The sequence below is a fragment of the Silurus aristotelis genome (genome assembly GCF_946808225.1).
Source record: "Silurus aristotelis genome assembly, chromosome: 13".
In the NCBI taxonomy this organism is placed as follows: Eukaryota; Metazoa; Chordata; class Actinopteri; order Siluriformes; family Siluridae; genus Silurus; species Silurus aristotelis.
Window position 1 is genome coordinate 10,664,281 of NC_139586.1, and position 13,815 is coordinate 10,678,095.

At 37.9% G+C, this 13,815-nt stretch overlaps 2 protein-coding genes across 5 annotated transcripts in view; both read left to right on the forward strand.

The window, feature by feature from the left end:
• The first annotated feature begins 324 nt into the window (after positions 1–324).
• Positions 325–6,986, forward strand: LOC310735640 (G-protein coupled receptor 54-like). Its single transcript, XM_083558608.1, has 5 exons — positions 325–918; positions 2,618–2,742; positions 4,507–4,642; positions 5,478–5,716; positions 6,519–6,986. The coding sequence occupies exons 1-5, from the start codon at positions 705–707 to the stop codon at positions 6,864–6,866; spliced, it is 1,062 nt and encodes a 353-aa protein (XP_083414734.1). The 5' UTR covers positions 325–704; the 3' UTR covers positions 6,867–6,986.
• Positions 6,987–8,684: 1,698 nt separating this feature from the next.
• The window catches only part of arid3a (AT-rich interactive domain 3A), a 33,793-nt gene continuing 28,662 nt past the window's right edge, over positions 8,685–13,815 (forward strand). For 2 of the 4 annotated variants that reach the window (XM_083558540.1, XM_083558543.1), the window contains exon 1: positions 8,685–9,350. The gene's annotated coding sequence lies outside the window, so the exon portion shown is untranslated. Of the gene's footprint in view, positions 9,351–9,766; positions 9,869–13,815 lie in introns of those variants that run through there. The other 2 variants (XM_083558541.1, XM_083558542.1) reach the window with 2 other exon arrangements.

Here is a 13,815-nt window from a genome sequence, read left to right on the forward strand (position 1 = left end):
TGTTTTGTTTTTTTATCTGAGTAAAAGAAAGGACGTCTTGAATAAACGCGTGTTTCGCTAAAGGTTTTAATTTTGCGACTTTTTTATTTATGCATTTATATTTGTATAATAAATACGGTCAAACAGAAATGAACGCTGCATTTATCGCGCGTTCATAAAATTTGTGGTGTTTAAACGAATTTGCATTTCGTAAACTAGTCTATGTCTGTGATGTGTGAGAGCGAGGAAATGAAGACAACAAATAGATTAAAACTGAAGAACGAGTCTGTTTTGAAAATGTAAGAAGTAGAAAGTACAAATATTTGTGTAAAAGTAAAAAAAAGTTAATAAATAGTGAAGTAAAGTACTGATACCAGAAAAAGTTACTTATGTACAGTAACGAAGTATTTGTACTTTTACTTCCCATCTCTGTTTGTAATAAAGTTTCATGAGTTTATTCTAACATGGGCAATATACTGGAACCAAGTGATTCGTTTGGGGAGGTGCCGGTAAACAAAAAGAGTCGGATCAGCAAAAAGAATCGGTTCAGCTGCTCTCGTGCGCTTTAGCTCAAATAAAGCGCGCGCTCAGCCGAGAGCGCCAGCACACTAGTGCGTTTTCCTGACATGGCGCTGCTACTACTAATACTATTGCTGTTGTATAGGAGTGGTGCATCAATTACTACGCAATATTTTATTGCAAGTTAGGGGTCAAAAAAGTTTACAATGAACGAGTCGGTGATTTCCAGCAACGGCTCATGTGCTGCTCCGGCAGTGTGTGAGGAAGAGGCGCTCACTGCATTGCCCTTCCTGGTGGATGCCTGGCTCGTGCCTCTGGTCTTCGCTGTCATAATGCTGCTGGGATTACATGGAAATGCACTGGTCCTGTACGTCATTTCAAAACACAAGAAAATGTGGACGGCGACCAATATCTATATAGGTAAGAATTTTGGTGTCAGTTTGTTTGTTTGTTTATTTATTTATTTATTTACGTTTTTCGGATTTGCACGTGCAAATTTGTTTGTTGCAAATGACAAATAAACGTACGTTTATATCAACAAAGCATGCAAAAAGAAATAAAATAAATTTATTCATAAATTTAATGAAAAAAAATAGTATAAATAGTAAAAGAAAATTGTAAAAATGTAATAAAAATTCAAGGCACTGTAGACAGAATATGAAGGCAGTATATGCAGAATAATCTCAGTACAAAGATCCAATGCCAGAAATCATTTGAATCAAATAATAAAGGTAAGAAATGCGAACAATAATAATTAGCCTTTCGAACAATTAAAGAAACACAAAAGCAAGGCGTATCACTGACTACCTGATATTGTGGAAAGCTGAAACATCATGTGTTAATATACAGCAGTGTTGATGTTCATTCCAATTCAATTCTATTTGCATAACAATTAGCATTGCTGCAAAGCAGCTTTTCTGAAATAAAAATATACATTATAAATGTATAAATTAGTCCCTAGAAGTTTATTCCTACAAGATTGATTACTAATGAGAGAGCCAGTGGTAACATTGGTGAGAAAAATCTGCTATTAGAAAGAAACTAGAGAGGAACCAGCCTCATTAGGAAACCCATCCTTATCTGGGAGACACGTCATGACTTTTCATTGTAGTTTTATATAACACTATTGATGTTGTTCACTGTTCACTGATGGACACATGAACAGTGAACATTCGTTGTTCACTGATGGACACATGAGTGTAAAATAGTTAATTGCAAATGCAGCCCGAATCCACTGTAGCAGACTGAGTACGTTAATTACAGTCCAAATCCGTCCTTGTGGTTCATGAGTTTAGTCCTCTGCTGTAATGTGGGGCCATCTTCAGCAGCACTGAGTAGTAGAACATCATGATGAATCAGGCAGGTCTGAACTGAAGAAAGGGACAGGATATAGCCAGATGTTTGATGCGTTAAACTTTTAGGGGGTAGAATCATCCTCGAATATTTGGGACATGTTTTGTCTGGTGGCAGATCTTACGTCTTTGTCTTACACACACACAAATATTCAGGTCTAAACTATGATTAAAAATTATATTTGTGAGTAAAATAGGGCAATATTGTAGACATGGTGAGAGAGAGAGAGAGAGAGAGAGAGAGAGAGCTTTATTAATCCCTGGGAGAAATCTGGTGTCAAAAGAGCAATAGACAGGACCAAGACTAAAACTATACACTGGACATGTGTTGTTGATGTGCAATTGTGGTTATAAAAGTGTAAAAATGTAAATAAACTGTTTACAGACAGTATGTAAAAATGTGTTTAAAAAAAAAATAAATTAAAAATAATAATAAAAAAAAATAAATAAATAAATAAATATATATATATATATATATAAATAATATTTGGGAGTGTGTGTAGAAGGTTTGTGAATATATACCAGAGATGTGCTATACTGCTATTCTGGGAACATCCAACAGAGATCAGAATCCCAATAAATGACAGTAATGTTTTCGAGTGATTTGGATATGAACTCTAGGAAAGCCTGAAAATGTGGACACTGTGTTTTCTATTTAGGCTGAGATTTAATGCTGTTTAATATCTGTTGATTTATTCCACCGTTCCTATTCCCTCTTAAACTAAACCTAAGGCTGACTAAGGAGATGATGTTTTTTTTTTCTGCAGCGAACCTGGCGATGACAGACATCACCTTTCTGGTCTGCTGTGTACCTTTCACTGCTGTGCTTTATCCGTTACCGAGCTGGATCTTTGGAGATTTCATGTGTAAATTTGTCAGTTACATTCAGCAGGTTAGTCACCGATGCTTTATTTTTCAGTTGCAAAAAAAAAATGGCTTTTTTCTAAACAGCTGTGGTTCTGTTCATATATATTCTGCACTGATGTACTGGTGCTCTGCTGAGCGTGCGCTTTATTTAAACCAAAGCCCACGAGAGCAGCGGAACCGACTCTTTTTGCTGATCCAACTCTTTTCATTTACTATTTGGGGACTATTTCTTGTTATTGCGTTTTTTTTTATTTTTTTATCTACCACTGGTGTATCATTTTAACAAATTAACAGTGTGCAAGAGAGAAGGCAGCAGGATTTATGGGGTTAACGTGGATGAGAAAACATGACTGAGAACAGAGACATTTCAAATTAAACCTTACAAGCCATTTATCCCAGTTCCGTGCATCTCTGTGCACAAACTTCTGAATCATATTCTTGAGGGTTCAACGCTCCACTAAGCTGTCGGTCTGTGGATAATAGACGCTAGTATGAATCAATTTGATCCACAATAATCTGTAAAGTATGCGTATAACATAAAAGTCGTGCCTTGATCAGTCAGGATCTCTTTTGTGATTCCAACCGCTGGCTCGCCTTATCCTCCAACGACGAATGCTGGCACTGGACTCACTCTGCTGTCCTCAGAAGCCGCACAACAAACTGCTCCATCATGATGAACGGCGAAAGAACTGCACGACTAACTGCTTCAGCACGATGAGGTTGAGGATCTTGTTCACTCCGGTCCTCATTCTGCAGCCACTTCGGGCAGGTGTGACGGAGCTGCTGAGCGAACGTGAATGACCAGCCAGCCTCACAAACGCTGTCTGTGCTGCGCTGGGGTTCGTCCCACTTGCTCCAATCCGGCCGTTTCCTGGTGGTGGCCACAAGCTTGACAAGCTCCTGGAACACCTTGGCACCATCTCCATCTTGTTGAGAAGGATGGTAGCCACAGGCTTCAGGGTGGCGGGAGCTTTTTGCCAGCCCGGCGCGCTCCAGAATGCCTTCCGGTCCCCTGCCTCCCTGGGTGTGGATCAGCTCCTGGAACTGTTGTTCTTGCTTAGCGCGCACCTGAAGGAGGGCCTGGTGTTGTGTCTGCTGGAGCTTGAGAAGTGCCTTTACTGGCTCACCCAGCGGCAAAGACTTCATGGGGGTGTACCCTGCTTTCCTTCCCAGGTTTTGGCACCAGCGTAGGGGAGAAAACGGTTAAGGTGAGGAAAGAACAGTGGGGCGGCGACCAGTTTCAGTAAAACCAGGTTTCTTTATTTGATCTTTGCACTTTCAGCAATGCACACACACACACACACACACACGTCTTTCTTTCACTCCTCTTATCCTTTTTTCCTGCTTACTGCAAAAGAGAACACTGATTTGATACATTCCCAGCAGGTGTGCGATTCTTACCACTTGTCTCCCTTAGCCTCATCCTCCATTCACAAACCAGCACTCGGCCACACCCCCACTGCCACATAAATGTAATGCCTGAAGAGTTAATGCAGTATCTTGTAAACCCACTTGAATTAAACCTGAAAGTCTACACTTTAGTACACATCTTGACTGCTTAATTTCAAATCCATTTTGTTGGTATACAGAGACGAAATGATTGTACACAATGAATAATACAGTACAAATTTCATTTTGCTTATTGTACACATTAGTACTCAAGAGATTATGGTCTCATGCTTGAGCATAATACCAAAGTGTGTAAGGAACCTCAAAATGTCAAATAATTACAAAGAATGTTTTCCTCCCTAACAGCCCCAGTCACCAGTGTTGTATATGTATGTGATAGGTATCTGCACAGGCCACGTGTGTAACCCTGACAGTGATGAGTGTGGATCGTTGGTACGTCACGGTGTATCCGTTGCGCTCCTTGCAGTGTCGCACACCAAGAGTTGCCACTATGGTGAATCTGGGAATCTGGATAGGTCTGCAGATTTTTCCTAACTCGGCATGATTTCACTAGACTGCTAATTAACACTGAAGGAAAAATCCACCCTGAACAGCATCCATTATAAACTTTATATTGAATGGGACAGGCATTAACAGGAATATCGTTGTAATGTCATGTTGATTTGATGTTTTCCTACATTACCCACAATGCTGTTTGACTGCCTCCTGAAAGTGGTGTATAGGAATGATAGAGATTTAGCCCTCGCTTTAATCCTTCAGCTTGTCCAGATCTTCTACGTTCTGCTCGAAAACCTCATCCTGATCAACTTTCCTCAAGGCTGCTGTCAGATCTGTTATGCTTGTCACCTAATAGATCATAAACTAGTTGATTGATTTTTACACTGACATGACTATAGCTTTCAACATTGCTGAATCACGCAAAAAAAAAAAAAAAATGGCGCTCTGTCTTGTTTTTTGGTGCTAAATACAAAACTGATTTGTCCTATTAAATGTTATTTCTCCAGGATCTCCCAATCAGAGGTGCAACTGCAACTGAGTTTGCAGTGTATATATATATATACAGTATGCAGTGCGTAGGGGCGCTTCACATGGGGGCGCCATTGCATGTAGTGTAATTTTTCCATTTACCCCTTTTTTTGGGAGCAGTAGGGGGGTACCAACCATGATCGTGTGACATATAACCTGCACACTAAAGGCATCCTAAATGTGAACTGTTTCAGAGTGGAGTTTTCCTTTCAGTACTGAATAGATATTTAAACAGTATCAGTAAGTCAAGGTGGCTGTTGTATCCTTCTTTATATACTTATATAGGGTTTATATACTTTTTCACTTGTTGTGTCCTGTGTTTAGGATCTTTCTTGGTGTCCCTGCCAGTGCCACTGTACACTAGGACTTTACCCGGAGAATGGTTTGGCCCTCAAGTATTCTGCACTGAGATTTTTCCCACTACAACTCACAAGAAAGCTTTTATCCTGTACAACTTCCTTGCTGTTTACATGCTCCCACTGGTGACAATCTGTGTGTGTTATCTGGCCATGTTGCACCAGATGGGCCGGCCAGCCGTGGAGCCTGTTGATAATAATTATCAGGTGAGATGATTGCAGGGTTATTAAATTTGCATATTTATAAGGAAGACAGCTGTGGGATAGCAATGTGGATGTACAACAATGAAAACTTTTGCATTATGGAATATGTGTTTTACTTCAACGGATCCTGTGTAAATTTTCCATGCATTTCTATCTGATAAGTGAAATGTGCATGTTGGCTTGACCAGACAGGCAGCATTATGTGTTGCTGGTGTAATAATAATAATAATCCAATTAGAAAAGTGTTTTTAATAACAAGTTGCACTGGATGGGTTTTTATCACCAGTGACTCCAGGCTGCTACACTTGCTTAGTATTTTTGGAAAAAGTTTCAACCACAGTAAAACCTAAAACAACTTTCACACATACAGCGACTCGATGTGGAAAAAAAGGGGTTTCTGGGGTGTGTTCTTTGAGTCAGCAAAACAGAGGAAAGTTTATGCAAATATGGAGTGCTACTCCCTATAAGAGTGAACGCAAGAGAGAGCATGTGATCCGTCTTCTGTTTTTTTGTAGAAAGTGGAATGTAAGTTGTTCCACCCGCTGATTAAAGTTACTATGGCAACTGGTAGTAGGAACGCCTGCTGACAGCTTTATAGTGCACCGTCTGGACAACTTTCAACTGCAGATTTTATCACTTTATGCATAAAAGAGGCAAAAGAAGTACCTTTTTAAAAGATTATAATAAATTTCGCTTGCATTGACTCATCCACAGCCAAATTCAAGGCATTTCTAGAAGTTTCTAAACATCTGGATTTTTTTCAAATAAGTCTCTTAAATATTACTGCAAATCTGTGCTTTATCAGCTCCAGGTTCAGACCGAACGCAGTGCTGCTGTAAGAGCGAAAGTATCCCGTATGGTGCTGGTGATTGTACAGCTGTTTATTCTGTGCTGGGGGCCCATCCAGCTGTTCATTCTGGCACAGGCGTTCAGCCCGCACTTCCATCAGGACTACTACACTTACAAAGTAAAGATATGGGCACACTGCATGTCCTACAGCAACTCGTGCATCAATCCCATTGTCTACGCCTTCATGGGGGCCAATTTTCGCAAGGCCTTCAAGAAAACCTGTCAATGTTGTTTCAAACAGAGGGTAACTGTCACCCAACAGCCAAACGCTAACGGAAACACCGAGATGCATTATGTGTCGTAGAGGAGATCTCGTGTGTGTGTGTGTGTGTGTGTGTGTGTGTGTGTGTGTGTGTGTGTGTGTGTGTGTGTGTGTGTGTGTGTGTGTGTGTGTGTGTGTGTGTGTGTGTGTGTGTGTGTGTGTGTGTGTGTGTGTGTGTGTGTGTGTGTAGGGAGACTTTTAACCTTGTAGGGACATAGAGAAAAACAGCTTTTTGTTTTCTTTTTATTATTATTTCTTTTACAACTACAGACAGTAGCTTTTATTTTTAAAGCTAAAAGATTCATAATGTTTAGGTTTAAGATTTTTTACATATGTCAGCTTCTCTTTGTATTATGCTTTATTTATTTCTATGATCAAATCTAATTATATAAAGGGAATGCTTTTAAACCAGATAGGGTTATTGCACTGATCACCATATGGAGGAAGAAGACAATAAAATGCCCCTGGACATCAGACTACTTGGGTTACCTCAAACAGTACGGACTAATATACAGATAATAATGTTTAAATAATGTTTAAAAATCCTGAAAAACAACTGAAATGGATATTTATACTGTGAGACATGGATATCGCTATATGTAAAATAACACGACTGTTAATATTTTTTTGTCTGGTTTCAGAAATCTCTGTCTTTGATAATCGGAGTATATTGTTTACCTGTGAAATCTGCTGTTTATCTTTAGTATATCAGAAATATATTATTTTTGTCTATATTTCTGTGCAGATCTGTTGTTTTATATTCGTTTGCATATATGTTCATGAACTCGTCGGAAATAATGCTGCAGAATTTTAAACGGATAAACAATCAGCTGTAAATATGGAATTTATTTGTATCTAAATCATTTACTATTTACTCTTGACTTATTCATTTATCCAACTCTCCACTAGGTGGAGCCATAACACCCGACAAAGCTCATTAATAGCTGAGAATCAGCAACCATAACATTTAAAATTGCTTTCTCATGGTAAAGTAAACTAAATCCCAGAATAATCATACAAAAATGAAGAAAAACTTGTTTCTGTTAAATAACATGTATTTTCTGTGTTAAAAAACTCAAAAGAATTTATTTATCCTTTTATTTATCTGTCTGTGCACATGCTCACTATTTTAATGTGGGTTTTTTCAGGGTTCTCCAGTGTTCTCCCACCTCCCCAATGCAATTAATTAGGTGTATTAGCTCAAATATATCATTCTAAGGAGTTTTAAAAATGTGTATACATTGTGCCATGTGGACTGGATGTACTCCTATCTCAAGCACACTGTTCCCTGGGCTCGATTTTAGATTTACCACAAAGTTACTCAGTGATATTGAATAAATAAGTTTTTTTTTTTTTTTTTTTCTCACACCACCAATTTTCTGTGATTTACATGCTTTTTTTTTTTTTTTTTTTACTTTTTTTTATTTCAAGTTATAGAATGTTATTGTACAAAAAGACATCAATACAAATAAAAAATGCCAACCCACCCATGGAGGCATTCCCTCTTCATCACATGAAAATAAAAAGATTTCACAAAACATGTACAGTGAACAAACATTTTAAACATATCCCTTTAAAAAAAATTATAAAAAAATTGCCATGCAATTAAAAATACAGAGTGCCTCTGTGTATCTTTGTCACTGATAATGGATGTATTCTTTTGTCCAAGAATAAAGAAATCCAATATAAATGTCAAGTTTAGAACCCAACATAAAGCAACCTGTGTTCTATTGTATTATAATAATAATAATAATAATAATAAGTAATGGTGTTTAAGTGTGCATTTGTTTAGCACCTTGTGAAAAATTTTTTTTTTCTAAATCACAAAATTTAATTCGTCTTGCTTTTTTTTTTTTTTTTTTTTACTAAATGTAATAAAACTCTATTGATGTTATAAGGATTAATTAACATAATTGACAAGGTTCCATTACACTTTTACGAACACTGATAGAAAAGGCTCCAAGCTTGGCATCTAGGGAACATCTCAAAATTAGGGCTCTAATATAAAACGTTAAACGTAAAGAAGTAACCATTAAATAATTTGGGTGGTCTACATAATGGAAAAGAAATCACGAATCTACTCGTTTTATACGAATCCTGACATAAATATCTGTGTGTAGAAATCCATCTACACGGTAATGTACGCGATACTTCCCCCCATTTAACAATCAAATCTGTAATTTGCAGACGTGCCCTAGTTGTGAGTAAAGGTTGGCCTCTCTGATTCACGCGTTTGGAATTTGCATCTGAATGCTGTTTGTCGACCAATGATTTGACTCAGCGGCAGTGTGGACACACTTCGGATTAGTCAAAGATGCCTCAATGCGACCGAATTATCTCGTAGGTTGCAATTAAAGCGAATTAACGTTGTGTTACTCGGAGATGGTGAGCCGTGAAGCTGTGTTTCAGGCCTGTAGTGTGTATAGCGCAGCGCGTGCTGTGCGCCCTGCTCCGTTCCTCCCCGGGAAATCAGGAACGTTTCTTCCGGTTCCCTGGAGTCCGACAAACAAAACGGAAGCTCAACTGGTAAATGTTTTTTTTTTTATTTAATCACTATTAGTATATTATTATTATTATTTGTAACTTTTATTATATAAAAAATATCACTTTTTAAATGTTTTTATTTCTGTAATCCTAGTTAAACGTTAATAAAGTAGCGTTTGTTATTTTGTATGTATTGTATGTATATTTCGAGCGGTTGCTTGGTAGCAATAAAATTCGAATCGGTTGCAATGGTTTAAAAAAAAACCCCAATAATAATAATAATAATAATAATAATAATAATAATAATAATAATAATAGGGTTGAGCAGTGAGAAATGTTTGTGAGCAGTATTTAGGAGTTTTGGCAGCATGGTTTTACTGCTGTACTATTTTGACACACAACCAACTTCCTACGATAGTAAGCGGTTTTTGGAGAGCCGATATATTTATCCACCTCTGCCCTGCAGACCAGTACGAAGCGGCCGACCAGAGCTTTTACTCCAGGCTGTTTATTAAATATCAGCGGTCTGTAGCATCTTATTATAGAGGACCCTAATAAAGGTAAAAAATAAATAAATAAAACCAGCTTCTGAGACCGAAGACTGGATGTTTGTTTGTTTGTTTGTTTGTTTGTTTGAACGACAGAGAATTCAGTCTATAGACCGTAGTTGTTTTTTTTTTAATCACCGAGTTCTTCACTTTAGGGAAGTGGACTATTGATTATTGGTTGTGTTTTGCACAAAACAAAAATGTCATGGAACATGGTGTGAAGTTGAAGTAGATAAAGAAAAAGGAGGAAAAAAAAAGGTTGAACGTGTTTACGAAATGACGTCGTAACGTATAGCATATAGATATCGGGATTTACTGTGTGAAATCTCGCGATAATTGGGTTTCATTTGACGCAATTTGTAGTAAACACAAGAACAGAATGGCAGGAAGCCCTAAAGAGATGTATGTGATCACCACGTGGTCTGGCTGCCTTTACTTCTGGCAATTTCACACACACACACACGTCAGAGTCTATTTATTGCATGAGTAATATAAGCTCCCAATTAGTAAATGTGCAGTATTTTTAGTCCTGATTGCACTCTTTAATCTAATTAGGAAAGCGAATAGGAATTGTTTGGTGTGTCAGTATACATGTAACTATTTGCTCACTTCCTGCAAAGTTTAATGAGCAAAATATAATGGCTTCAGTCAGGAGCACATTCCAGTTATGCATCTATGAATTCTTTGTTTCTTTCTTACGTTTTTCCCCCACATTCTTTGCTTCTTATTTTTTTTACATTTCTTGATCAAAGTGTTTCATCAGAGATATCTGATTTGGCGAGGCAGATTTTTCTTTTTCCTTTTTTCAGATTAACATTTAGACACGAGAATGCTTCTTAACACCCCTGAAAATAATCATGAGTCAGGTTTTGGTGTCACGTTCCCTCGATGTCATTTTGAGAGCTTTTGACCAAGGTGACGTAGTTTCCCCCTTTCTTAGGAAACCTCACTATGTTCCAGCTGCTGTAAATACAGTGATTGGGTATCTGGTGCAGCCTTGGTGCTGTTGTATGAAACATATGATTACGTAGTTGTTATTTTGTTGATTGCCAGAAATAGCAACTAATGAAAGAATTTATAGCTGAATATATTTCTTCTGCCTCTTTCTCTTTTTTTTATTTTTTATCTTTATATAATACTGTATAACATTTGTCCTCCTTCAAAATTGAAACTCAATCGTAAAAAGAAAAATTTCCCCAAACAGGGTTTCGGAATTGAAGTTTCCATGTGAAACAAGGCGTGTGTGTGTGTGTGACTGGATCTCGCTGGATTAGGAGCGTGTGGCCAGAGATCAAGTTGAGGTCTTTAAGAGCCAGGGTGCATAATGAAGGCAGTCTAATAAATGGCGTGCCTTGTTAAAAGTGCATACTTCTCACTACAAGACTTGTTTGTGCAGCGACGCATGGAATAAATTCAAATGTCAGCCACGTCCTTTTTAATAACGGCGACATTTCTGCCACAAGTCAAACATCTATCACGCTCTGCTAAATAGAGAGCAAATAGGAATACATAAATAAGAAGTAAAACAAACCAACGATTACAGCCAAATCTGGACATTATACGATTTTTCACTGCTTAGGATATACAAAATATTTTTCACATTATATATCGCCGAAGTTATTTGCTGGCTTCTCAGCATTGCGATGTTTCGTGCAAATGGTTTAATCTCAGCCACACCTGGGCTTATTTTTGTTTGTTTTGTTTTTGGCCCAGGGATTTGCAACCATCTTCTTTAATTACACATTGAGAAATCCACTCCCGACCCCTGATTTGACTTCGTGATAACTCTTCGTACTGTAAGATTGATTCTGGACATTCTGTCCTCATCCGATCATTTCCTGAAAAGTCTGCGGGTACATGAACATGATTCGTAACGTAAGTGAGAAGTCGATGTGTGAGGGATCCAAATCTGAGGCAAACATGTATTTACAGTAATGACTGAAAAGGGTAGCTTTGTAAATAACTGACTGACTGACTGAGACGGGTACAGCTGAAGGGGACTCGACCCGAGTGGGAGTGAGAATCGCTTTAATTGAAGAATTTCATTCTGACAGCTAAAAAATGTAACTAAAGCACTTTTGCCCAATCCGACTTTGTTAATCAAATAAGTCAAGCAACTAAGAAAGGAAAAACGTGTTTACATAGTATTTGTTTCTTAGCCAAATTTTTTTTTTTTTTTTTTTTTATTTTTTTTTTTATATATATATATATATATATTTACCCCATTTTAAAGACAAAGGGTGTGTGGGGGGGGGGGGGTATTATGTAGTAATAAGAACCAGCACGTAAGAACATTATTTTCTTTGGCTTTTTCCCCCGAGCTTCTTTATATCCCTGATCTTATTTTTTATTATCTGTGACAATCACAATCCGCTCCTGTCAAGCTAATCTGATTTCTTTTCAAATTAGGCAATAAATATAATTAATAAATAATACTATCTTAAATCATGCTGGCCAAACAGGTTTCCACTTGGCGTGTTACCAGGAATCATCGGTGTCATATTTCTGCTCCAGCAGCTCGTTGATTGGTTGGTTGTTAGTGTATAGATAATGATTCTCTATATTTGAATATTGTATGATAACATATAATACACCAGCAGAGCCAAATACCAGCCGATTTACAGTTGAATGAAAATATTAATGATGATTACGGTGTGAGCATGTTTTTACTGCTGCAGAAGGAAGTGGAGTGGTTTGGCTCTGACTAAAATAATCCAAATTTGAAGGTTTTGGCACAGTATGCCTGTGTTCCTGCCAAGAAACACTCCGGCACAAAGCAGTGATTTTATTTATTGGGAGCATGCCACACAAAAGGAGTAGCTTCCAGCTGATGTAGAATTTTCTGTAAGCGAATGTCATTCATGATGTTGTTACACACCATCAGTGTGTGTATGTATGTGTGTATGTATGTATGTGATATATAAAATCAAGAAGCTTATAGTCATCTCAACCCTATATAGCTGATGCAGTACACAGTGAAATGAGACAATGTTCCTCCAGAACCTTGATGCTACATAAAACGTGTGTGTGTGTGTGTGTGTGTGTGTGTGTGTGTGTGTGTGTGTGTGTGTGTGTGTGTGTGTGTGTGTGTGTGTGTGTATATATATATATATATCTCAGTATTATATAATATTATAATCATAATTGTTTTCAAATCTATAAAACGCACCATATGGACAAAAGTAATGGGACACTTGAATTTTCCCATTTGGCACAATTAAGTAAATTTTTAACAATGGTCATTATCCGTGTACAGCTACTTTGAGACAACATGGTAGGAAAGAGTGAATAAATTTGTTCTTTATAAGTGTAAGTTTGTCCCTGATGAGCGAGCCGGTAGCGACTGTGGCACGGGAAAAACTCCCCGAGATGGCATAAGGAAGAAACCTTGAGGGGAACCGATCCTTATCTGGGTGGCACCGAATGTCCATTTATTACAGATAAACAATGTTGAGGGGTGCAGGGTTATGTTGCCCCTGTGCACAAAGCCAGCTGCATGAGGATATGGTTTTACATGGGATGGAGTGGAAAATTTTTACTGGCCTGCTATAGAGCTCTGATCTCAACCCAATTGAAACCATTTGGACGAATTGGAGTTTTGACTGGACTCCATCTCCCCAAATAGCACCAAATCTCTAAAGTGTGCTGGTACAAGTGGACCATCTTCCTAGAAGAATGGAGGATATTATAACAGCAAATGGAGACTAAGCATGAATCGCGTGGTCAAATTTTTGTTCATAGATCACAGGCTTGCTCAGTAGACTAGGGTATAGTTTTAGGATATTAGTTCAGGAGAACTTGCATAGAATTGTCTGAAAAGGCTTTATGAAGGATGGTGATGGAAAAGAGCTCGAGCTTACAGGTGAAACCGTTTCCCAGCTTTTAGCCTTTCAAATTTAGTTGTTTTAAGCAGCAATAATTACACCTCTGCCCGTGGTAATGGCCCTCTTGTGTTGTAA